General features: G+C 42.0%; 2 protein-coding genes across 2 annotated transcripts in view; one reads left to right on the top strand and one right to left on the bottom strand.

Moving 5' to 3' along the window:
• Positions 1–831: 831 nt before the first annotated feature.
• Positions 832–15,475, top strand: fez1 (fasciculation and elongation protein zeta 1 (zygin I)). The gene is made up of 10 exons (XM_019267820.2): positions 832–1,127; positions 3,844–4,198; positions 7,261–7,348; positions 8,756–8,842; positions 9,783–9,948; positions 11,213–11,526; positions 12,988–13,068; positions 13,988–14,063; positions 14,145–14,210; positions 14,398–15,475. Exons 2-10 carry the CDS (start codon positions 3,873–3,875, stop codon positions 14,412–14,414), a joined length of 1,221 nt encoding a protein of 406 aa, XP_019123365.1. The 5' UTR covers positions 832–1,127; positions 3,844–3,872; the 3' UTR covers positions 14,415–15,475.
• A 1,276-nt stretch (positions 15,476–16,751) lies between these two features.
• Positions 16,752–26,308, bottom strand: part of esama (endothelial cell adhesion molecule a) — a 48,080-nt gene continuing 38,523 nt past the window's right edge. The window contains exons 2-7 of the mRNA XM_019267678.2: positions 22,004–22,155; positions 20,065–20,269; positions 19,788–19,943; positions 19,549–19,671; positions 19,325–19,457; positions 16,752–19,240 (exon numbers count right to left, since the gene is read on the bottom strand). Of these exons, the coding sequence (XP_019123223.2) occupies positions 18,721–19,240; positions 19,325–19,457; positions 19,549–19,671; positions 19,788–19,943; positions 20,065–20,269; positions 22,004–22,155 (1,289 nt within the window). The 3' untranslated portion in view covers positions 16,752–18,720. The remainder of the gene's footprint in view (positions 19,241–19,324; positions 19,458–19,548; positions 19,672–19,787; positions 19,944–20,064; positions 20,270–22,003; positions 22,156–26,308) is intronic.

The following is a 26,308-nucleotide window of genomic DNA, read 5'->3' as shown; positions in this document are numbered from 1 at the left end:
TTTGGGAACTAAACCTCAAGTGGAATATGGTGGTGAGTGGGTGCAGATTGCAGCCAGCTGAATACCCCTTGCCTCACCCTCCCTTTCCAAGCATGTAGTAGAGGATACAGATTCAAAACTAACTAATTTTTTCTTGTTTTTGGTCCTTTTCTGATGAAAAATACAAAATGACTGCGCTCCTCACAGCCCTATGTTTATATCCTCCAGTTTTATGAGTGCGGTTTGAATTTTTCCTCCCCTCAGCTCACAGACATTTTATTTTTTTGGATGCCCTTTATTGTTTTTTTGATTGTTGGATCGGATGAGGCTATTTTGTCTTATTGATTTTATATATGTATAAATGTGTGTTTCTGTTTCGTTGACACTGATTTAAGGAAGCAAAAACAAGCTTGAAATTAAAGAATTATTTGGTTTTTATGTCACTCCATTTCCACAGCTGATCTTAAAATTTATTCATTTTGTCACCTTTCAGTTTTTTTGTAATGCAGGTTCATATTCATACGTCCTCTGCTGGATATGTTATTCCACTCAGGTCTGTGGCAGAATGAGACAAAAGGGGGGAAGCTGGTGTTATGAATAGGAATCAATGTACAAGGTAGACAATGTGCTACCTTTCTAAAGAAACATCTCCTTCCCCCAAACCTTCTGCTCCTCCTCCTCCTCCTCCTCTCCCTCCTCCTTCTCTCCTCATGAATATTGGGGAATTAATGCTTACAGCGTGAGCAGAGAGAGGGAGGGAGGAGGCAGGGACAAAGGGAGAAAGAGAGGATAGTGAGGCAGGGAATGGGAGGGGGTGAGCTGATATCGTCAGAGGCCTGGCAGTGCGCAGGCTCTGTGTGCTGGGCTGGCTGTCTATTGATTGGAAAACAACGGGCTGTGGGAGGACTGATAAGGGTGGCTGTGGGCTAACGGGTGAGGGAAGGGATACAGACCAAAGCTCAGACCACGCTGCCATCTTCACCTCCCTGATTTTTTTTCCTCTCCTGTTCACCCTGGAATGAATGTAGCTGCTGCTGCTGCTCATCGGTGGGTTTTGCAGAGGAGGCAGGCTGAGCCACAGATTCTCCTCGTCTGAGAAGATCTCGTCTCCACACCAAGCCATAACAACAACAGCTCATCGACTGCAGGTAATCTGTCTGTGTCTATTATCCCGCTGCTCATTCCTGACCTCCCCTCGCTGTGCATCATCTTTTCCTCCATCCCTGCCTTGTAACCATGGTTTCCTCCATCTCTCCTTCCTCTCTGCTCACTGCTCTCTTCTCCCTCCCCCACTCTCCTCTTTTTTTTTTTCTCCCTCTGATGAGCTGATGACATGCTCTTGCTTGATTTCCATTTCTGCCACGGCCGCCTGGGGATTGATTTGATGTGGAATCCATTTAGTTATATTTAGGTGGGATAAAATCAGAATTGTTTGACATGTATGTTCAATTCCCGGGAGTCACAATATATATATATATGAAAATGGTTTAAAGATCTGCAATGGAATCGGTGTTTGATTTGTCGTTCAGTTACGTAGCTGTGAACGCACCTCCCACGGCAATATGGGGTGAGTGATTTGGCTCCATTGCATTGAACGACCTCTGACGAGCTCTTGATTGGCTCTTTTCATACCTGCATCCTTGTGGAGCACACCGACACACCTGAGACCACTACCACTACTCTCTGGTGAAGGTCAAATACAGAAAAAGGCTGACACATATCCCAAACACACACTATGCAGACATTCAGTACCTGCTCCAACACCTCCACACCATCCATACTGCTGTCAGCTCCGACGTAGATGCTGTGATTTCATGTCTTCCACGTCCATTTTGCTAAACAGCAGAAATGCTACAGCATGAATGGAAAGTGCTATTGAAACTGAAACTGAATTTGTGATGTGAACTTTTCAAGCAGCAGAACATCAGTCACTGTGGCAAGGATGGAGTCAGCCACTAATTTCAATGTCTAAGTTCGTTATTTAAGCAGAACAAACAAGCCTAATTGGATCTATTGACAGACATGAGTTGTCAGTCACTGTCACATAAAGGCGGGTCATTAATTTCTCTCCTGCGAGGATTAATTCAAGATTTCTTAGCAGAGAAATTGAAAGCCCAAGATGGAGCACATGCAATTATATATAAATAAATAAGAATCAGCAGTACAGAGAGAACGGATGAGATCCCGACAAACAACATCCGGCTGTAGACAGAGCAGCACTTTGCTGAGTGGTGTGATGAGGAGGAAGAGGCTTGCACAAGCTTGTTTTTAAATGGACTCCTCTGTACTCACCCACTTACGCCAGGCCACGGTCCAGCAAGGCAGGGAGGGATGAAGTTTAGGCCTCGCTACAGTAATTACACTGCGTCTGACAACCTGACCGAGGCACAACTTCTCTTAAAAGTCTGACTGCAGCATTACAGCAAGTCCTCCCAATAAACGCTGCTTCTTTTTGCAGGTTTATACCCTTTAGTTTCTGCTGATCTATTAAATTAGATTTCATTCCTTTGACTCCTGTGTTTCAGGATCCATACATAGTATCGTTACTGTCGAGTAAAAACAGATACTGTGAGCTGCTTTCTCTTAGTATATACCATTAATGATAGTTTGATTAATTTTAATTAACTTTAACAGAAAATCATCATTTAATACAGGAAACAACCAATAATACAAGATATACCTCTTTCCAAAACATAGAGAATTACTGACATTCCCAGTACCATTGGAGCATGACTCAGACAACTTCATTTGATATGGAATGATAGGGGAATATATATCCTCTATGAACATATACGATAGTATAGCATCGTGAATAGTAGATAGTTTAACGTTGGTCCAAACTCCAGTTAATTGAAGTATTAAAAAGTGGTACATACATATTTACCGCCTCTTTTAAACAGATCTGAGAATGTATGAACCGTTGTGTCACTTCATCATGGGAAATAAGAAGAATAGTCTTTTAATCAGTTATTTATCTCGTATTACTGATCAGAAGAAAGTGAGAATGCTATCTCGGTCGGGACTTTATATCTTAAAATAAAACAAACTGATGGTTAATTGGACACAGTTCCCCTTAAATTTAGCTTGATTTTGATTGGAACGTTTAAATAGACCGAGGACCAAGGTTTAATATTCTCATCAATGATGTGCCAAGCTGCCGTACTTGACAGGATAGACCGAATACAAAAAGATAGGTAGGCTATTAAAATGGAAATGAAAAGACCAGGACTTAATATTTGGAGCTCCTCCATCTTTTTGTAAGGTGCAAGTCACTTTTTGAAGTGATGGTGTAAAAATGCACCTTTAGAAGTTTATTCATTTTCATATATGTGCTTTACATTAATAAAAATTGACTATGTATCTGCTACATTTTTATACACAAATTCATTTAGCCTCAAACCCCGTAAAGGAAGCACAAGCTGGAATATATAGCGCACTTTGACAAATGTTCCTATAATTTCGTGTCCCAGAATATTGAAAGCTCATTAGTTAAGTCCCAGCAGAGGTACTTAATTAACTGCAGTTTACCAGTAAAGCCAACTGGTTGGGATCCCTCTGGGACCTGGTCCCCTTCTGGCACATCTACCTCTATCTCCTCTTTGTCTAGACTACATGGTGCCATTGCACATGAGGTGAGGCGGTCATAATTTAGGAGGTGCCAAATCCGTCTGGGATATTGGTAAATCTCACAGATGGGGACAGGCACTGACTCTTGTGCTTTGTCTGATCCTGTCTGTCCTCTTCAACACATTTGCTGCAGCAGTAGCCTTACCTCATTAAAGGAATGCTGATGAAACTTAAAACATTGTGCTGATTTAGCAAACTTGGTGCATTAAACGCTAAACCATCACTTTGTTTATGCAGGACTCAGAGCTGAGCAGACAGGGGACACCATGGAAGCCCCTCTTGTATGTTTGGACGAGGAGTTTGACGACCTCCGGCCATGTCACATGGATGAGCTGGACCACCCGGCGCTCAACCACTCCTCTTACTCCACCACCACCACCATCCCTCTGGCCTCCATCACCCGCGAGGACTTCTCCGAGCTGGAGAACTTCTCCGAGATGATGAGCTTCAAGTCGATGGAGGACCTGGTCAACGAGTTTGACGAGAAGCTCAACGTCTGCTTCCACAATTACAACACCAAGACGGAGGGCCTGGCGCCCATACGCAACCAGTCACACAACCAGGAGGATGAGGAGAGGCTGCAGGATGAAGAGTGAGTGTTTGACAATATTCAAAGTCCATATACTGGAAATCTTCTCTTGTGGCATTCATCAGCCTGCTAACCTGCAATGGGCACAACTGAAGTCTTAATGGATCTGATACATTTCAGTCTTTGCAGTCACACCCATAAACTAGCACTTATAGTCCATCAGAAAGCATTTTCATCAGTATTTTGGGGCAGAAAATAGAAATAACTTGATATTTCACCTGTATTTTGGGGCAGAAAATAGAAATAACTTGATATTTCACCTGGCTATCTGCAGTATGTTACAACAACACCAATACAGAGTGACAGAAATGACCACAAACATGTCGACCTAATACAGAGATACTCCCAGCTCACATAGAATAGAACTTAGCCCTTTATGTTAGTTTCACATGAGCCTACTTATGGTATTCACACACACACTCTCAAGGCCAAAGCAATGGCACAGCGGCCCGACACATCACGCGTGACAAAAGCCAAAATATTTCCACACACAGACCGCAAAGATCTCAAACAAGCAGTCAATCAGCAGCGTGACCCCACCCCTCCCCGGCAGCACAGTCGGGCTGCATGCTGAATTATTCAATGTGCAGTGTTGTTCGCCTCAGCTGGTTTCAGCTCTGTCGGTCTGTCTCTGCCTCTCCGCCTTTCTCTAGCAGGCTCTGGGGCAGAAACCCGCACGTCTTCACACCGTGTGGATATGAATCGTGCTAAAAATAGTCTGACTGTAGGTGTTTTGGAGAGGAATCACATGATAGAACGCTGTTAAAATAAAGCTGTGGCTTGATTACTGAGCACAGAACGCAGGACTGTGGGTGGATGCGAGTTCTGCAGCACTGCACTAATCTGCATGTTTTCACCAAGACACACGCCTAATGCCAGACAGATAAGGAAACCAGTGTAGACACGGTGAGGTCACATTGTTCTCCACCTCTTCTGGAGTTTTTGCACCAAGAACAACGTCTCATTGTTCCTCCTTCTTATTTTATGTCAGTTCTTGCAAGTAACAATCCATGCTGTGATTTCAAATTAAGTGGGTTTCATTCAACTTAGACAGAAAACTGTTAAGAGAGATTAAAACAGCACTCACATAATGTTCTAAAAGTGGCTCATTTAAAACCGGAGAGTCTTTACAAAGCCACAGAAATAATCAGGAACAATGTAAATCTCCTGTCTGTCATTTCTGATATGAGTAAGAGCGACAAGCTGAGAGAGGAGAAGCTGAACATTAAACAGAACGACTTCTCTAAAGTGGCTGCAGGCCAACAAACACAGCAGGACAGCTTTGTGACACAGAGTTCCAGTTCACGCTGGCCAGACGACCAAACCGTGTCCCTGTGTCACGCAGTATGTGCTGCTCATGTGTCGTGGTTCGTAATGTGGTTATTACTCATAAGATTTAAGGATGAAATTGAATGTTTTCAGAGTCATTTCAATGAAAAGGAAAAGTTTGAAATAAGCTCAGTTTACAAACTACAGCCTGTTGGTTAAGCTTGGCAAAAAGACTACAAACAGACCTTTTGGACAGCTTGGCTCTGTCCATATGTAAAAAACAATATATATATACTAATATACCAGCAACACTCCCTGCCATGTCTTACATATCCCCCTTTAAAACTACACATTTTCATTTTTACACTTCACTTTTGTATTGAATAAACAAAAATGATATAAAAAGATATAAAGAGCAGATATTTTTACCTTTGGATAGAGCCATATTCTAGGCTAAGTTAACTCAGTGGTGGCCGTAGTTTCATATTCAAGGAGCAATGTGTAATTCCTGGCCACATACTCCATGTATAGCATAGCATAGCAGAATATAGTGCAACCAGTGACTCAGCAAGTATAGTAGGCCTGACTAAAGTTACCGATGTTGGATTTGTTGCTGCGTACATAACAACGGCAGCATACTGTATCCTGGCAAACTAAAAAGTTGCACAAATCCTGGCTGGAATGGACGGAGTGACACTTGTGTGGCTCAATCCGAGCGACTTTGTTTCCCCGTTTACCAAACCACGGCTGGAAGACTTGCAAGAAGATATATGCTGAATTTGAATTAGGATCACATTACGTAAAATCGCTGACCTGGTTTTTAAGCTCACAGACAGGAGTCTGATATCAGTCTGTTTATTCAAGTCTGAGACTCTTTCGTGAAAATATCAAACTATTGCTGAAACATTTTGTTTATCCATCTAATGCTGCATCTTTGTAAATGATGGCACCACTATAACTTCCGCTGAATATGGGATCAATTTACTAAAATATATAGTATTATTATATCATTATATATGATTCAAATTTAGTAATTCATAATAAGTATAACTCAGATTATTTAATGTTATAAGCATTTCCAAAGTCTTAGCACAAAACTAACTCTAACACTTGTCATAGCTTCGTTGTCATCTCAGGGTTAAATGTATTGAAACTTTGCCCCTGTTTATCTGCTGGTGCACGCAGCCACACTGGCATGGCCGGTGAGGTAAGCTGTTCGCTGAATGGTGTCCACTGTGTGTCCGGGTGTGGGCAGTGCCACCGGGAGCAGAGCAGCATGCAGGCCTGAGCCAACCTCTGAGTGGAGGAGGGAAAAAACAAAACACACAAAGGAGACTTCTCTCCCAGTTTGATGTCATTCCCCCTCAGACAGACGCTTGTACCGGGTTACATTCAGAGACCACTGGCACAATGATGTGAGGAGCTTTATCTAAATCTCTGCTCAGGATACCTTTTACAGAGTAGTAAGCTGTGTTTTTCTTCTGTTGTGCATTGTTTCTTTGCAGCCTTCAGCTCTGTTTATTGACCACCATCATTGACTTGCCACATTGAAATATTGACTGAGTTGCAGGCTGCTAAAGAGAAGCGTTAGACCACCTTATAACCAGGGAGATAAAATGCACCAAACTCTAGTTTAATGCTGTTACGTAATCGTCTAACTACACCGTCTGTAGCTTAAAATAGTAGTCAGCCTTCCGAGTTAGTTCCAAACATAGAGTTCCCATGCCTTTTTTTGTGGTTCTTTAATGTTCCTCTTGCTTACATGCATGCATGTATGTGTGTGTGTTGCTTTGCAGTGTGTGGGATGCTCTAACCGACAACTACATCTCCACCTGGGACGGCTCCACCTCAGAGGGACTCAACGGCAATCTCTCTGACCAGGAGGTAGAGTCACTGCACATCTTTCTATTTAATTTACATCCGGGCAATGTGCTATGAGGCTGTTATAGAGTAACAATAATAAGTAAACTTGATTTTTTCTTTTATTTTGGAAAGGTTAATTTACACGAAAACTACGTGTTAATCACAACTGAACTCATTCTCTGATCTACTGTAACTGTTTATTAAAATTAAGAGGTCTGACCCAGAAAACATGCTCATAACCCCAGATTTTTCCATACTTCTTTTCTGCAGATTTTTTGCATGAAGTAGTATTTACGTGTATTTCTACTGGCTGCAAATGTCTATGTAAACATCTTATTCTGTTTTTATGATTTTAAATAGCTGCCAGTGAAAGTACAGAGTGTATCATTGTTTCTAATTTCAGTTTGGAAAGGGTTAATCTCATGCTGACACTTGAGGCTATGCTTGACCAACCTTGACCCGGTCTGCCGTTCAGCAGAGGTCTTCCACTCCTCCCTTAATTGGCTGTCACAGACAAACAGGACAGTGGGCACTTAGCAGTCTAGGCCATGTTGTGGCTGGTCAAGGCCAGGACAGACATTTACACCCCAGAGGGAGTCAGAGCTGTCTTCAGCCCAGTCACTGGAACAAGCCACCAATTAATATTTGTGTGCACTTATATTGTGCACACTTTTTATTACATCTTCTTTTTTTTTTTACTTATTCCAAACATACCAGAAACCATTTGCTTACTGTGCACTGTGGCTTTTTCAGCAAATAGCAAATGACATGTTTGCTTTGACAGTGTTACCATGCTGATTTTTGGCATAATTTGGTATAATGTTCACCATACTCCTCAGTTAGTTTTAGTTTTAAAAGCATTTGGTTTCAATTAAATCAAAAGTTTGACCTGATGATGGTGCTATATTAAATGCCTTTACATTCGGGTACATCATCTGGGAACCATGAACACCAATTCATGAAGTGAAATCTTTGACTAGCTCATGGTGCTAGAGGGGATCACCGAAATTATTCAGATTTATCCTCTGGGAACCATGAATAGCTGTAAAAAAGCATGTTTGGACAGACCAACATTTCCCTCCATAGAGCCAATGATTCAGATGTCTTCAAATTACAATTGACTCCATTAGAATTGTATGAAAGTCAAAGATTACAAATACAATAAAATATTAAAACACTTTCACAAATGGAATACCAAATTATTTTTTAAAAGTGAAACTAAATAATGTAAAACCTTTTAAAATATTTAATGATAAGATTTCAAAGAGACACTGTTCTTCCCTCCTCCTTCCTTCCCAGCCGCGGCCATGCTTTTGGAAAATGATTGTAGTTGATTTAGTTTATTATTTCAGTGCAGATAATGTATGATATGCTGTAGCAGCCGCCCGTTTGTTGCCTGGTTCTCATGTTTCGTCTCACATTCTGCAGATCCACGAAAAAGAGGAGGAGGAGATGAATGAGAAGAATGACAACGCTAACTGCCTGAATGAAGAGCCTCTAATCACAGCTGATCAGGTGTGTGTGTGATCAAACAGCAGTTTGCCTGTGTCCTGATTTGATAATGAGAAAAAGGAAGCACGGTGTAACATGAAACCTGTCTCTGACACTCGGCGCTCGGGTCCTTTTCATCTTTTATCTGTCGTTTCTGTTTGTAATAATGTTGCTTTAGTCTTCTTTTGAAGTCTTTTTCCATTCAGAGTCGGCAGACCACAAACCTTCAAGACAAATATGAACATTTTAAAACCAATTCAAAATACCACACGCCAACCACTGCATGGAGGCTACGATGGGAAAAATATGTTCTCATATTTTCTAGATTTGGTAGTTGATTTATGGGGCATATTGTTATAAGAAGTTCAGATCTAGACAGCTGGAGACCAAGGCATGTATAAGGTTTGTCACAAAATAAAATAATTTATCTTAGCAATGCTTCTGAGTTGACAGGTTGATGACTTTATGAACAAAGATATAATTTCGTCAGCATAACAAAGTGAGACTGAAGACAGTAAAGGTCCAAGAATAGAGCCCTGAGGAACGCCAGACACAGTCTTTGCATTGTTAGTTTACCATGTTCATAGTTCAAATTCATTCTACCCCAGTAATCTTTACATGGTTTAACAATGTGGATAGGTGTATGTATTACACACATATGTGTAACAGTCTTTGTATGTAGGTTCTTGATAATGTCTGTGGAGTGTTGGATTGCTACTAAGAGTTTAGATAGACACCTGCCTAAATCCAATTCTGCCTCTTCAATACATTGCTAAAGTCTTTGTAGACGTCTATAATGGATTTAAGTGTTATGTACACTTATGAAAGAAGCTGAAACACTCTACGACAAATGGATTCTTATGGATGTGTACTTAAGCATCTCCTAATCTCTTTCCTGTCAATCCACTCGTCTCCCTAAATCCTTCCATCTATCTTACCTTCTTGCTCGCGCTGTCTCTTCAAGGTCATCGAGGAGATAGTCGAGATGATGGAGAACTCTCCGGATCCTGGCGAAACTGAGGAGGAGGATGAAGAGGAGAGCAGCCACTGCTCCTCCAGGACTAACCCCTCCCTGCTGGAGGAGATCAGACAGCTGTCACAGGCCTCCAACAACAACTGCTCCTATGAAGGTAAAACTAGAAATAACCCATGTCGTGTTTTTTCTAATTAATTCAGATTCCTAACGGACGCTTGGGCAGCAGTTGTCGCAGGATTTTCTCAGCTGGCCAAAGAAACTGCTTAGTTTGCCAGCAGGCTGATTAGTCCTTCTAATATCAGTACCCTTGAGGTTATAATTAGTCATTGGATTTAGACTGTTGGTATAAACCTGCCATTGGGTGTGCCTCTCCCATGGCATTCTTCCTTTTGCTATCTGCATGTTAACATGCTCAAAGCACCCATCGCTGCAGGAAACAACAACAACCTCCGAGCTGGCGACCTTCACACTGAAAATAGTGAGTTAGCCTTGATCCTAACCTGGTTGCTAAATGTACAAACACAATCATCTAGCAGCTGTTACCATTTCAATGCCAGGGCCTGCCACAAACAAGCCTGAATCCTGGGTTTAGCACTGCCCCGGACGACTGTGATTGGTTTAAAGAAGTGCAAACAGGCCGGGGTGTTTCTTCCCCTACAGCAGAAAGACACTGGGTGCAGCCAGACCTTTCTGCAGTGCTGGCACAGTGCTGGAGAAAGGCAAGACTACAAGGTTACAATTAATATTTCTCCTTGAAACATGTGGCTAAACATTAATATAATCCCAAAAGGTGAGAACCTCTGAAATGAGTCATTCATTAACATGAAAAATATCAACATCCCTATTTATAGAAGACCCAAAATAAAGGCCTGTGATAATGCTTGCATGGACACCATGGTCAAGGACAAGTGATATATATTGTATATCCATCTTGGGTAAAGATCGGGGGGATATGTGTCAGTGGTCAGCCAATCGAGTCACCAGGACACCAGCCGCATGTCAGCTTTTGATCTTGTAATCCACATCGTTAGATTAGTCATCTCATTTCAGCAGGCCCACAGGTGAGAGTTCAGGAGGACAAGGTGTTCTCTGCCATAAGGCGCCCGCCCCCCCTCTGTCGCCGAACATATTGCAGATCCATGTGGTTCCTCAGTCTGAGTCGCATTAATTTGTCCTGACCGCTGTGAGAATGGGAGCTAAACGTGTGAAGTAGAGCTGTAGAAATACATTTGTTTTTAAATCTACATTTTAGGTGATGATAATCTTATTATGAGTGGGTTTTAAACTTACTTACAAGATCAAATGAGCTGTGGGAGAACAGTTTTTTCGGAGGGATAATGTCAGCTTGAGTCCTGCTTGAGTTGAAGTAACTCACACAAACCCAACTGTCCCTCTAACCTCCTTCATCTGTTCTGCAGGCCTGAGCCTGATGCCCAGCTCAGCGTTGGTCGAACTTCTGCACCGGGTGGAGGCCGCCATCCGCGAGTACTCAGAGGAGCTGGTCAACCAGCTTGCTCGGCGCGAAGAGCTGGAGTTCGAGAAGGAGGTAAAGAACACGTTCATCACAGCCCTGATGGAGGTGCAGAACAGGCAGAAGGAGCAACGAGACAGCAGCAAACGCCGGCGCCGGGACAAGGCCCTGAGCCTGCAGGGAGGAGGGATACCATCTGTGAATGGAGGGAATACCGGCACCACGGGCTCCACGGAGAAGACGGGGAGCATGCCTGTCAAGGTGAGAGCCAGGAAGTGGCCTTGAAAGCTTTAAAATCCTTTTAATTATTTACACCATGTGAGTGTGCCATAACTCACACAGGAGCTCTACAAACCTGTGCTTTCAAGTTCGCAATGGGCCAGATTTACTCACTGCGGTTTTCATTGACTTTACGTCCTCAATCTGTGCGAGATCAACGGCTGATATACTGACACAGCAGTTCCTGGTTCTGCCCTCCAGATGCACTCTGAAGGAGAACTCATAGGAACAGGTCACTGGTGAGATTTCTATGAGATCAGTCAGCTCAGAAAAGAACAAGGTAGCGATCTTGGTAAATGCACTGTACTTATATAGCTCCTTTCTAGTCTTCCGACCACTCAAAGCGCACTCACCCATTCATACACATTCATACACTGATGGCACTGGCTGCCATGCAAGGTGCCAACTGCTCATCAGTTTTAGGAGCTAACCATTCATACACATTCACACACCGATGTGTAATATTACTCACTGAATTATGATATTACAACCTTTAGCATTATACTAATTAATCATATATTAGAACACAATAAACACATAAAACACACGCAGCATCACAGCCAGAGCAGAGGTACCTCCATGCTGCCACGATCATGGATCTGGACCAATGTATATCTGCATCTTCATCACATTTCACTAGAAATGTGCAACTTTCTGTCATGCTATGTGCAGCAACACAAGGGATGGACTCAAATGCATGACAGCTTGAGGCAGAGCTGTGCAGTTCATGGGATTTATTTGACAAATCAAAATGACAAAAGGCTCGTGTGATGGCCAAGCAGTCCAACAGGCAAACAAATCCAAGGGATAGACAGGGAATCAGAATCCAAGAAAACAAAGTAGTAGGAACAGGCTGAACACTTGACAAACATGAAACATGACAAAGACGAACTGGCAACTATAAGACAGAGGAGCACACAGACCTGATGCTGGCGAGGTTTAGGATAACTAGACACAGTTGAACCTAATCAGGGAGAGGCAGACAATCAAAACTCGCAGGCTCGAACAAAGTCAAATAACTCAACTCCAAAAACCATGACACTCTGGTGTCGAATCCTTCCATTGTAAACAAGAGAAAGGAGAAACCACAGTGCTCGACAGCACTCCCTCTTCCCTCCCTGTGCATAATGGATCTCAGGTCCATTAGCCTCTAAAGTGTCTTCCAGGAAAGATCCTAAAGTGGAAGCGACCTGTTGTCTTCATACAGTAATCACCCAATCCAGTCTACCCCTGTCCAGTAACAGAGAGAAACATCCTAATGGATTCTCCCTCCACACATGCAGCAGCAGCAGCGTGTTTATCTGGCTACCTGAGGCTACATTACTGAAGTTTGCACTATGATGTCATGATTTTCATGCGTCTTTGAAACTGATGATCAGATGTAATAATGATCTGTGTGTGTGTGTGTGTGTGTGTGTGTGTGTGTCTGGTTGTGACTCGCAGCGTTTCAGCATGGAGGGACTGTCTAACATCCTGCAGACGGGCATCAGGCAGACGTTTGGCAGCACAGGGAATGACAAACAGGTAAGGTCAGAGGTCAAATGTGGCATAGCTGCACTTGTGCTGGTTAAATGCAAATATAACTGGACTGCAGTGTTTCCCAGCATGAACTGCAAATGATGAAGTCAATAAAAAACAAATGATTCAGTTAAATAATTTATAACATAACTAGCTGCATATACGTACACGTATTATGAGAAATTATGTTTTATACTGGCATTAATTTAAAAGAATGTAACTTAATGTCTAGGTTATTAAAGGTACATTAATTGCTGTACTGTAGTATCACTAAGCGACTGCAGCGAGGTAACTCATGGTGCTTTTTGTGTACGTTACAGTCGCGGCGTCACTTTTTGCAGCCTGCACCAGCTGTGCAGTTGAGGTCATACTCAGGGATGATCAGCCTCCTGTCTGAAATCTGATCTCGGTTAGTGTATCTCTGATAGTGTAGGCTAAGCAGTATGCTTTAGTACACTGCAAGAAATGTCCCTGCTGTTCGTCCGTATGATTGTAGACAGAATCCACATATAGAAACGTCTGTTTGTGCAGGCAGCACTGGATGTGAAACCTCCTTCAGAAGATATTTATAATGTAGATTTGGTAGTTGCACTAAAAGATCTGTCAATAAGTGTGGCTGTGCCTTTAACCTCAGCCTGTGTTAAACGGTGAATTGTTTGCAGTGTAGACTGACAGTCTATTGACATTTAAAGGGATTGTTCAACATTACACTTTGTCCAAGAGTCAAACTAAGCTCAACTAATCATCTCCTGGCTCCAACAGATATGACAGTGGTATCAATCTTTTCATCTAACCAAACCAAATTCCCCCCAAAAATGTCGAGGTATCACTTTAAATTCTCGTGTTAGAAAGCTGTCTCTGCAGCTTGGCTGTTAAACACCCCAGCTTGGTATCAAACCATCTTAATGTCTCGCTTTGTTTGCAGTATCTAAACACAGTTATTCCATATGAGGAGAAAGGCACCCCTCCGTCTGTGGAGGACCTGCAGATGCTCACAAAAAGTGAGTATCCAATCAAATCATTAAATGCAAATAATAATGATGATGCAATGAGCTGATGCACCTTTTCTCTCTTCCGCCTAGTTCTTTATGCCATAAAGGAGGACAGTGAGAAGGTGCCTACACTGCTAACCGACTACATATTGAAAGGTAAGACAGCAAAGAAACTTTACAAACAGAGAAGATTACAGTTTGTTCTCTGTTTGGACTAATAAATCGAATAAAAATTCAATTATTGCGAAACTGAACTTCTTGATTTTGCTACAAGAATTACTCCATTAAAGTCATTTTATATTTCCCTGTGGAGACTTGACATCATTGTCCTTTTCCTCTCTAGTCTTGTGTCCCACCTAAAGCACCGCCCGGCCAGGGGCCGCATCGTGACGATGGATTCTTTCCAACCTTTCCTCGCCTCTGGCCCGAGCTGCATGACCTCTCGCCCCCTCTTTTACCATTATCAACCATGGATCCTCACCATCGACATCATTGTATTCACCTCAACTATGACTACTGCCTTTCGCTGAGCTCACCTTCCTTCCTATCCTGCACATTAAGCTCAGGCCAGACCCAGAATGGCCACCATCTGAATAGTTAAAAACAAAGTGGGACGACGGCCAGTCCCACTTTTACAGGACTTCACTAACGGAGCATGACATGCTGTTAAATAACAACACCACTTTGGTACAGGGATACGACGTTATCATTGCTTTCTTTTCCTTAATTTCTTTACTTTTTTAATTTACTTTTCTTTGTTTCCTCTAACAGAATTTAAATGTTGCCAAGTTGCCGACACTCATTCATAGACTGACCTCTTAACCACTGGGTTCTGTTGATTGTTCTGTTCATAGACTCATTGAGGACTACACTGTAAAGTAAATGAAATGCCATACTGCACTCCACAAGTGATCATCTCTGTGTATTGTTTCAGATGAACACAGTGATTCATTTGAATACTAAAGCCATGCACCTTTTTCTGCCAACTTAGTACTGTAGCTCCATGTGAATGAAGAGAAACACGCGACTATTACGGGTGCAGTGCTTTTTTCTTTCGGTTTATTCCTTTTTCTTTTTGCTTCACTACCTGAACATCCAGTGCTCTTCTGACTTTTTTGAAACTTATTTTCATTTGTATCTAAATATTTGATATAAACTCTGTTGCTGATTTTCTACTCTTATTTACCGCGTCATTCAGAGCGACAGGCTTCTGTGCATTTCACCGCCCGGGGTTCGGCCACGTGGAGGTGCAGCACTGAGTTTTTCCTTGGATATATCACCCCCCCCCACCCCGATGAGATGAGCTCATTTCAATAAAAAGGCGTGCATATTTGCATATTAGCATATTTATGACTTCCTTTGCGCCATGTAGGTGAATGTTACATCGCTAATCGCAAATTCTAATAAACATTCTACCCTAATGCTGTCTGCATTTGCTTCTTTCTTTGCTTGAGTTTAGTTTAACATGGGGTTAACTCGACTGCATGAATTATGATTTGAGAGAAAAAGATTGCTGCATTACAACAAGTATTAGGATACAATAAATGACATATGCATTAGAAAGATTGTATTAGAACATTTATAAGATCCCTTGTTTTCAGATCTGTCCCAGGCCACATGGTGGTGCAGTGGTTAGCACTGTCGCCTCCCAGCCTGGCTGTGTCTTACTTACTCCTTGCAGGTTCCTTGGTGACTCTAAATGATGAATGTGAGCGTCAGTGTTTTTGAACTGGTGTACCTCGCCACTCGTCGGTTACAGTTCATATGCCAGTGCCAGCTGGGATCGGCTCCAGCTCTCTGCGACCTTGATATGGATAAGTGGTCATGGAAAACTGATGATCTAGTCCAGACATGTTTAAATATATATTTAACAACACTCCCCTTGTCTGATATATTATTTTATAAAAGAAACATCATTTCTAATTATATCTTTAATTTCTTTTTTAAAATACATCCACAGCCCTTTACAAAAAAAATAGAGAATCCATAAATATGAATATTTTTCATTTCAACTGCTGGATACAAGATGTTTTCTGTTTGTGAACATTAAGTTGTGTACTGCACCAACTGAGATGAGGTGAGCTCAGAGAAACTTTCCTCCTTCAGCAGATGAATGTAAAAACAGCCCGCATGTGTCAAACTCTGTCAAACTATTCAGTATTCAGCGTCATGAAACACTTTCCACTCACTCACATTCAGGTTTAGACCATGTAATGTTCATGTGTCCTTCACTGACAGTGAGACACCAATGACCAAGGTCACCATTTTACAGCATAACAGAGCTCCATTACTGAATGTGACACAGCGTCCAACTGAAAACCACAACTGAGGAATAAAACATGTATAAATACTAAATGTCTTTAATCGTCAGCGATGCTTCTTGTCTTGATTATAAGGTGATTTTCTAAACGTCACCCTTCATGTGATTCATCAGAAATGCGTTCACATATTATAGTGTGTATGTTTACGAATAGAGGAGAGTGTGGGGGTCAAAGAGACGATGTGTTCTGTTGCAGTTGTTGGGGTTAGTTTCACATTTAGATGATAATGGGCCCTTTTAGAAACATTTGCTGCCCTCTGCTGGTTTAAATCCACGGTATACGTGACCAGAATACAACTATTAGTATTTGATATTATTTAGGTTTGTTTGATTCAGTGATCTACAGCTTCAGAAAAAAAACACACTCAACTGATCGACTTCTCTTTTAATTGAAAATATTATACAAAGCGTTTTCCATGAACATAAATATGGAGGATACAAGTGCACACTGCACATTAACGTCCACAGTTCAGGCCTTCTGTATACTGTACATGAGCACAAGTTTGGCCACAGTAGTTATACAATCCATCATGGTTTATAACTGACTGACAATAAGCACTTACTATTCATAAACTCTGCTCATGTGCTCTTATACATACACATACACTGTATAAAAATAAAGGCTTGTCTCGAATACATTTAAAAGTTCATAATGTACTCCACACACTTTCACATGTCGCTGCCTCATGTTTCCTTTTCGGTTCACTTCAGATTATTCCAACATCCAAACATGTGCTCCAGTGTATCGACAATACAGCAGATCTTTTCTTTTCCTCATCAAATCATACTTAAGGAGGCATTTGTGTGACTTGAACGTGGCCAGGAAAAGAAGTTACAATTAAAAATGACACTGCTTAAGTTACTCGAGATATCACCGACCGTGTTACCTTCTCAAACCGTTCTGTGTAAACGTGCTTTAACCTTTAAGTCTGAAGCCATCGTGGGTTCATTCTGACCCTGACATACATTTAACAATGAATATAAAAACGGAGTAGAATCATAATGACTGGGAGTGGAGCAGTCTTTACGTATCATGAGCTTCAGCTGTTCTGATATTTATTCATTTAAGATGAAAACCAGCCTCCAGTGTTTATCTGCTTCAGTAGTATTAATCCGACATGTATATTTGCTACAATACTCTGTAGGCTGCAAATGTACTCCTCCAACTTTAAGGGGAAATTCAAACTTCATCATCTTCTCACTATGGTAGGAGATCTCTCATGAGGCACCTTGAAGACTCTTCACAAAACTTCCTGTTATCATTTCTCATTCATCTAAAAAAACCTCCAGCCTCCAGCGTTTGGCAGTGAATTCTTCCATGTCACGTTCATTAAAACAGTTTTTTTTTGTCCTTTACACCATAAAATAAACTACAGCATATATATATATAGAGAGAGAGCGTGTTGACGAACTGAAGCGTTACGTACTGTATATCTTTGGTTCGGTATCCAGTGTCGCAGGCAGTGTATACAGGCTGTGGCCGACAATATGTTATGCTGCATGTCACACATTTAACAGAAAATAAATATCATATTTACAATTTCCAACGCTGCAGGCAACTTTAAATTATTACAACTCAAGTGTGTATCCGCAACATACTGCAGTTCTGAATAGTGCTTATTTATCATTAAAAAAAAATCTTTTACTAATCTGTGTCTAAACAATTGAGTCTAAAACATTTTATAGGATGAACTACTGCGAGAAGTAAAGCCAAAAACAAGTATAGGATACTTTATCATATAAAATTGTTTTATCTTTCATTTATAGAACTTCATATATTACACTCTGTCCTCACCGGCTTCCCTTTGAGCAGCATTCTCTCCTCCAGACAGTGCTGATATAATGTGCTTAAACCTATATTGGTCATGATTATCCCTCCCTTGGGTAGTTTTTAAGTAAAGATGATGGATCATGTGCAGCAGACCTGCAGAACTCTTCTTCTTCTTCTTCTTCTGTAAGACCCGGTGCTGTTCACTTTGTGGAATTAGTACGACAGAATTAAAAACGTGTAATACATTATACATTTTAAAGCTAAAAAAAAACAAAAACAGGTACAGTAGAAAAGAGGATATTGGACAAATGTATGACAAATACAGTGCATACAGAATATAAAACACATACGTATACTTAAAGCAAGTAAACAGTTTGTGTCTGAAAGTCTTGCCATGAAGCGTCTTGGCGCGAATAAGTGAGTTTGATCTTTTCTTCTAGAGTAATTCTTTAAAAGAGTAATTAAAACGTTCCCTTAAAGACAAAGAAATAAAAAAAGAAATCAGCAGACGTCCCTTTTTTTTTGAGTGTGAAGGGCTTCTGTCAACAGCACTGTGGAACCAGCGCTGGCAGATGTTAGACCAGAGATCCGGCCTGGTTCTGTGCAGGCACCATAATGGGCACCCCTCCCATGCGGGTGATGTTGGAGGCTGTGACTGTGGAGGTGGGCAGTGGTGGCGGCCGAGGAACGGCCTGGTTGTAGGTCTGCGGCAGCACCTGAGCCTGGGGCAGCTGGGTGGAGCGTTCAGGTCTGGGCAGGGAGCTCCCGTTGGTGCTGGCCTCGGAGGGGACGGGCTGTCCGCACGGCAGGGTGGTATTGTTGTTGTAGCTGTAGTGGGTGGGGGTGGAGGCGCCATGGTGGCGGGATGGTCGGTAACCGGACATGCTGCCAGTGGCGGTGATGATGGAGGCGGTGTCTGAGGGCGGGCGCTGGGGGTACTGCTGCAGGTGGTGGTGGTGGTGGTTGTTGTGGTGGGAGGACTCTTTGTGGTGAGGGCTGGAGGCGATGGAGGACAGGGTGCCATTCTTGGAGATGATGTCTGAACCCATGCCACTCTTAGCCCAGGACACACGTTTGGGAGCTTGAGCGTCCTCCCTGGAGAAGAAGACAGTCAACTCACTGTTCATCATTTTTAGACTGCACAGTCAGTGTTAAAGGCTGCTTAGAGGTTGAACTCACTTGATTTCATTGGCCATGTCGTCCTCAATGTCTCTCCGCTTCTTCACCAAGAAGAAATAGCAGATAAGGAGGAGGAAGAGGGCGCCAAGCACTGAGCCCACCGTGGCGCCAGCGATAACCCCAGCTCTGTTGGCTACAGGGAGAATCATGGGACACACGATGATAAACATATCACTAAGTTTGTTATACAATCATAATTAATCTTATAATACGATGGTACATACTGGAGATGATCTCCAGGTTGATGACGCAGGCCTGTGTTCCAGCTGAGTTGCTGGCCAGACACTCGTACTTCCCTGACATGTTACTGCTCAGGTTGCTCAGCTTCAGAGTGCCGGCCTTCTCGTCTGAAAAAAGGTCAGAACACAGAGGGATATGGTCAAGCATACACGAAATCGACTGCAGGTTTGACATTAATAAGAATTTGTGCAGATTAGAAAGGAAAAGAAGATTAACTACTCACTGAGCATGGGTGAGAAGAAGACCTCATTGGTGGGACTGGTTTTCCTCCACTTGTACATAGGAATGGGCTTCCCAGAACTGGAACTGCAGCTCAGAGTCACATTTCCCTTCAACACCGCCTTCCCTGATATAGAGCACTTAGGAACAGCGGGAGGAACTGAGACGAGAGGATTACAAAATAATATATTTAGTTCAGTCTTTCTTAGTCAAGTTTCCAATAACCAAAGAGCAAACATGAAATAATCGTGTTGTCGTCTCAAGCTGAATCAGTTTCTTACCCTTAACGTCCAGGCTGAGCTCGTTGGTTAAACCTGGATCTTCAGGAATGATGATCTGACAGAGGTACCGTCCTGAGTCAGACTCCTTGGTGTTGTTGATATAAATTGAAACATCCCTATTCGAGGGCGGGCTGGAGTTGAAACCAACGCGGCCCTTAAACTGGGAGCTCCCCAAGCTCATGGAGCCTTTGGTGTAGGAGATGATCTGGATCAAGAGAACCGTGAGTCCATGTCAGAGGCAAAGAAACAGGAAATCAAAGTAGTTAAATAGTTGAACACTGTGTAGGATTTAATGGCATCCAGCAGTGCAGTTGTTGATTGCAACCCCAGTCGCCTCACACTCGTGAACCCCCTGTGGGGTCCATCAATTACTTTCACAATCGTGGGCGATTGCTCGGACCCCAGAGTTTTAGCACCACGAAATTATAGACTAATTAAACATATTATATTAAATTTCTGCCATAGTCTGTAACTAGAGCCCAATAAATCTTACATACTGTACAGTATTCTACCCAATACAAAAAAAGATTGCATACAACAAACTCACTCAGAAAAGAAACAAAGATTTCTGTTTAAAAGTCAACAGATCTCCAACCTGACCGTGCCAGATTTGGCAGGTCTCCAGCTGCCTCTGATGACTAACAAATCCCACGAAAAGACCAAAACTAACTTGAATTGTATCATTCAAATACACAGGTCTTGTGTTGTCTATCCACAACCTGATGTCTCTCATTCCTCTGTGCCATGGAGCTCCATTGTTGTCCAAACACAGTAATGCAGCACACTGTTGCTGGACAGACACAACCCTATAGTACACACACACAGATACAGATACGCTTCTACAATACCAACGGTGGACTGTAGTACATTTAAAACTAAAGGAAATACAATTTTATTTCTTTTCTTTTCTTTATTATTAATCATGATTTTGGTAAAAGCAGTGGCACGATTGACATTAGTCTGAATAAAACCAATGAATGTATGCATGATGTGTAAGTGTACACTGTGACTTCAGTAGGAACCGATGGGCTTGTTGCAAAAAAACAAACTTAAAAAGTGTTTTGCAAATTCAGTTTTCATCCAACTTGCTCTACTTCAAAATATGCATGAAGATATGTTTATGGAATGTGCATTGAGGTGAGACTTTTTTTAGTTAGTTTGAGATGACCTCACATTAGCTGCTGAACTGCATACCATGCATCAGTGTAACACACAGCCTCTGCAGAGATCGTGGCATCAAGGTTAGACTCTGAGGTAGTGAGAGTTTGTTTTTTTCATTCATCTTTTTGGCTACACATGTAGGACACTGGATGACTGTTCAGGCGTTTGGAGTAAACCGTCCCAAAGCGTCACTTTTAATCAACTGTGTCTTTGCCAGCTCTCTGAGTAGTTCTCCTATTTTCTTTTTGATTGTGGTCCTCTTTTGGGTTGTCCATCTGCACAGCCCAATAATCTGATCTCGGCCGAAATGTAAGTTGAGCCATGACCGGGTCTCTAGATAATGTGTAAAATAAACACCCAGGCTTCAGAAGGGGGGTTGTTCAGCTGGGCTTGTTATGTTTTCATAAATAATCTGATTTGGAAAAAAAAAGTGTTTTAATTAAATTAATGTTTTTTCCCCCCTAATGTAGAAAAAAAACATACACTTGCATGTTGTATCTAAGTATGATGTGAAGGCAGAATACAGTGCTGGTATGAAAGCTTTAAGCCTTTTTTGTCTTGGATTAATTTCTCAGGGTTTACAAAGGAAGAGCTTTGCCAGATTAACAGTATAAGAACATCCTTCATAACTGTAATCCCAGATATTATAGCCACAGAAGGCAAAGTAAAATGATTTTCCTGCTGGGCTGTTTAGTTATATTTATTATATCGGATATAGAGCCAGATATGAACACATATAAACTCTGTGTTTTCCATATATGTTTGTTTGCTTCCTTACCAGCTGGCTGTTGTTAGAGACGAAGTTCCAGATGATGGTGTGTGTGGTAGGGTCACTGTTTGTCTGCGTGCTGTACGAGGCTCTCAGCACCACCAGCTGACCCTTGATCGCATCCATATTTGTTTGGGGCATCACGATTTGGGCCCATACGCCTGCATGGAGGAAGAGAAGAGAAAAGTGTCAGCGTGACCCCGAGCGACCAAACTGACTTTCAAGGACTTTCAGTAAAGCCGGACACTTCGTATGTCATGTAAAAGTGTCACATGTTAATTTACGATCTGATCCAACATTACGCATAACAGCCACTAAAAATGAAATGTGGTGACATGCTATTAAATGATAATCACAGCGTCCATATCCAAACACAGTTTCTACTAAGCACCGACACTCTTGCATGAATGTCGTAGGACAAAGTCAGCATAGGAATATCGTATCATACAAGTTCATTGATGAGTTTTCAGCAGCTTTTATTTATTATTTAGAAAGAAGAGTGACCCAAGTTAACCTACGACCCTTCGTGTCTTTGGAAGTTGGAGTATCCGGGGGGACCCATGCAGACATGGGAGGGGGATTTGAAACCAGATTCAGTGCTAACCACAACACTTACATATTTGCATACTTCTCAAACTAAAGGACATGATGTGACATTGGTATCAAATTTTATTTCTTTCACCTGCACATTATCAGTTGACCATACAGGAATGATGAGTTTTACTTACATGCAGTATCTATGGGCTGAATGAAACAAATACCAAAGAACAAGCTTGTGAGGCTGTAAAATGACCAGAGTGAGGCAGCAGAGATCCAAAACACGTCCGTGCACTGCACCGTGCATTCTCTGCAAGTTTGTGTCCATGTTTTTCTTCTGAATATCAATTTATAGATCATATCCACTTTAAAATGATTTAATGAGTCACCAGTCAAGACAATTACTTACATTTACTCAAGTATACTGTAACTGATGGAGAGACAGAATTTGTTAATGCTCAGGGGTTGATTGTGCTTAATTTATGCTTAAGCTGGTGACATCCCCTTACATGCACAAACACTCTTTATCCACTACAGTGCACTCCAAAATTTTAAAAAGCAACAAGATTTTCACGCACATAATCCACATGTGTTCTGCAATATCCTACTTTACTGTACTGCAGGACGAGGCAAGTCATTTCTTCTAATTAGCACCATCGCTCCTGCTTCACAATTGTCACTCACAAGAATGTTTTCATGCACAAGAAGTGATGCAATGTGATGTAAGTGCAAAGTCCAATTCAAAAGTGTGAAGTGGTGTTCTGTCCAGACTCATCAGTGATGCCTGAATCTCGTCACATCCGCACTAGTTAGACACTACAAAGAAGAAACTTGGTCTGCTGATGTCATGGTACATGACTTCTGGGTATTGAAGTCCACACTAGTCAAAGAGTTGCCTCAGGCTTGCTGTCATTTGGGGGGCCACCAAAGTCCCCTAGTGCTGCTTTAAAAGTCTCAATGAAACTACATTTTAGAAGTGTTGTAAATGTTGAATCTGCTTTCCTCTGCAGCAGAACATCAGGGCGGTAACCAGAACAAACTCAGCTAAAGAAGAAAGAAGAAGAGATTGATGTGGTGCTGTTGTTATTGATGAGTTTTTAGCTCACAATGCAAACTTCATTTTCACATGAAACCGCTAATAACTGGATTTTGGCTATCGACGTATTATCATCTTTACAGTTGCTAAGTTACATTCCCAGCAGCTACAGAGCAACTTTATCATTAATCTGAAGTCATATTTGTTTCCACCACGTGAACGTAAGTCAATAATCACTCTATTCTAGCTTCTGTGTTGCTCCAGCTCCTGTGGGAAATATCCGGCCCTGTCAAACGCTTCACTTAGTTTCTTGTCTGCTGTTTGAGCTGCTCGAAGTTGGGTCCAGTGGGTTATTAGAGCTTCTTCTCTAAAACCACCTGCCAGAAATGATGCTATGAGAGCTGTGAGAGTTAAAAGATCTACAAAGCTGGTTGGAGCTGCAGATTCAGAAGATACTTCTCATCAGGTTCATCACGGTGAGTGATCACTTTTATCAGTGACACCTGTTTAATATTAAACGATCACATACTGTACTTTCCAAAAGACATCAAGATGTCTGATTCTTGGAAATAACTTGGCTCAAAATGATTCATAACCATTGTTTATGATAAAATAACAATAAGATTACAATCCAGTTTCCCTTGAAAGATTCAGTACTAATGAATGACCTCATGTTATCTCTAATGAAGACCTTTTACGCTTTCTCTGCACAGCTGAAATTGGAACTACAACAATGCACCATGTAAAGAGATCTCTACAGGGAGTAGGTGTAGGTATCAGTTTCTCTGTCACCGTGGAGAAAGGTGGAGCTTATCAGTGACAATGATGAGAGATCCTGACGGCGATACTGCTTCAAAAATATTGTTTCTAATAAAGAGTGACGCCAATAAAGACATGATAAAACAGACGGAGGTGAGGGAGAACATGCTGACAAGGAGAAGGTAAAGACGAGAGTTGACAAACAAGAAGAAGGGATTCATTGTGTCCAATTGCTCTTTAGACCCTAAGAAGATTTGCTGGTGCGGTGAGAAGCAGCCCTCTCGTCTGGAGAGGTGCTGACTGATGGATGAATGGATGGATGGATGGATGGATGGATGGATGGATCAGTGGAAATGTAGAGATGAGAGAAAGAGGCTTACACATAAACATAATGAGTCACCATGGAGGAGCTCTCTGACAATTACAGTAAGCCCGCACGAGATTCCACCGAGAGGCTGCTGACATCTCAGAGAAGGGGATGAATGGATGGAGGGATGGATGATCTCTGGGACAAGGATGCTATGACAGACACGAGATATTCATAAACCTTCTTAAAGCAACACTGAGCGGGGTCTGAATCATTGGGCTCATTCTTATGAATGCAATTCCAGGTCAGTGAGTTTCAGGACGAGTTTGACATTCTGTAAAATACAGCTATTTATTTATATCCAACAAAATCCACCAGCAGCTCACTAATCAACAGACTACATCTGTGCAGTGGCTTTAGGAAGCAGGTCAAGATGTATTCTAGCAAATATCTTTGTGCTAAATTAATTTCCATACTGGCTAACTATTCCTTTAAGCATCCTTGTGAGATCAGTAGAACTTGAAGGAGTGTGCAGGACTTGGTGGCATTCATTGCAATCCCATCGCCTCATGCTCTCATTCCATGGATGAGAAACTACGATGTCCAAAGGCCCCGTCTCGAGCTAAAGTTTGTCTGTTCTGGGCTGTGTTCAACATGGTAGACTCTGTAGAAGACGACTTCAGGTTTCTGTAGATGTAACAGGCTCGTTCTAAGATAACAAAACTATATAAATTTCTATTTTCAGATGATTTAACTCTAACATATTCAACTTCTGACATATTCTGTATATAAACCCCTCTTAAACCTGGACACACTGGACCTTTAAGAGGTTCAGTTGTTGGTGGTGAACCCGGCTTCGCATGGATATGATGCTTGCTCACTGAAAAAAAAAAGGCTTTGTTCTAAAACTGCCGTGACTGACTTATAGTGTGCATACAAAACTTCCCACACATCCACTCCTCATTCTTAATTTGGTCAGTGAGGCTTTATCTTTCCCACTGTGGCAGGTCTGGAATTCACTCTGGGATTGGCTTTAAATATTCCATGGTGACTGATGGCAGGGCAGATGGGGCCGAGTTGATTCAGTGTGAAGAGTATGAAGGGAGTAATGAGGTATGGGTGGGTCTCACTGGAAGCATAATGTGAGAATTTAGCTGGTTTAACGAGATGTTTCATGGTCAGGACGAGCTTTATTCATCATGCCTTAAACACTTGGGGAAGTGGATACTTTTTAGACCACATCTATGGCTCACAGGCAGAGCGGGTCGTCCACTAATCAGATGATCGGCGGTTCGATCCCCGGCTAAATGTCGAAGTGTCCTTGGGCAAGACACTGAACCCCAAATTGCTCCCGAAGGCTGTGCCATCGGTGTGTGAATGTGTATGAATGGTGAGCTCCACAAACTGATGAGCAGTTGGCACCTTGCATGGTAGCCAATGCCATCAGTGTATGAATGTGTGTGAATGGGGTGAATGAGATATGTAGTGTAGAGTGCTTTGAGTGGTCGGAAGACTAGAAAGGCGCTATATAAGTACAGTCCATTTACCATTTACATCAGGATCACAACACGCGACTGCTGCGTGATTGGACATCAGCGTCTGTTGACTGCTGTGAGATTAGCAACTTGTGGGTAAAACTACTGAACCAACCAGAGGAACGCACTACAGACTGAAT

Source organism: Larimichthys crocea, chromosome XXII (genome assembly GCF_000972845.2).
Source record: "Larimichthys crocea isolate SSNF chromosome XXII, L_crocea_2.0, whole genome shotgun sequence".
NCBI lineage: Eukaryota > Metazoa > Chordata > Actinopteri > Sciaenidae > Larimichthys > Larimichthys crocea.
The sequence above is the reverse complement of the archived record's forward strand: the minus strand, read 5'-3'. Positions and strand labels throughout refer to the sequence as shown.